General features: G+C 62.1%; 1 protein-coding gene across 1 annotated transcript in view; it reads left to right on the top strand.

Annotated features, from left to right (window-relative positions):
- Positions 1-370: 370 nt before the first annotated feature.
- Positions 371-660, top strand: part of Gpx4 (glutathione peroxidase 4) — a 2,336-nt gene continuing 2,046 nt past the window's right edge. Inside the window, exon 1 of the mRNA XM_010634954.3 lies at positions 371-518. Within this exon, the coding sequence (XP_010633256.2) occupies positions 435-518 (84 nt within the window). The 5' untranslated portion in view covers positions 371-434. The remainder of the gene's footprint in view (positions 519-660) is intronic.

The raw sequence follows: 660 nt of genomic DNA, 5'->3' as shown, positions 1-660 counted from the left end.
CGAAAAAAAAAAAAAAAAAAAAAAAAAGGAAAAGAAAAAGTCCAACTTCCACATTGAAAAGGCTCTTTTTTTTAGGAGGGGAGCCGCCCGAGTTTCCCGGGGCATTCCCAAGAGACCTGACAGCACTGCAGGAAACAGCCAAACAACTGTCCGCAGGCAACCAAAGTGCGGACCGCGTGAGCAAGCCTCCCACACACCCCCCGCAACGAGCATGCGCAGTCACCGACGACAACAAAGCCGCAGGCCGCGCCCCGCCCCCGTCCGCTCCTCACCCTCGCCTCTCATTGGCTAGCCTCGCCGTTTATCCGTATGATGGCGTGGCTGACCAATGAGAATGTGGGTGGGCGTGACCTTGGGCGGGCTGGCAGGACAGGCCGGCTCGGGTCCATTGGCCGGCGGGGTGAGGGGAGGAGCCGCTGGCTCTAACCGCCGCTATGTTCCTGGGTTGTCTGAGCCGCCTGCTGAAGCCTGCGCTTCTGTGTGGAGCTCTGACTACGCCTGGCTTGACTGGCATTATGGTGAGCGCCGCCGGCCGCCTACCGCCTCTCCTTGGTCGCTCTCCGCCCCTTTTCCGCTCGCCAGTGCCGTTCCAGGGGTCAGCGCCCCCACCCCTCCCCGCCTGACCTGGGCGCGCGGACCCACGGTGACCGTGGCTACTTC

Source organism: Fukomys damarensis, unplaced genomic scaffold (genome assembly GCF_012274545.1).
Source record: "Fukomys damarensis isolate Sample0158 unplaced genomic scaffold, DMR_v1.0_HiC HiC_scaffold_37, whole genome shotgun sequence".
Lineage (NCBI taxonomy): Eukaryota > Metazoa > Chordata > Mammalia > Rodentia > Bathyergidae > Fukomys > Fukomys damarensis.
Note: the sequence above shows the minus strand (reverse complement) of the source record. Positions and strands in the feature narration are given on the sequence as shown.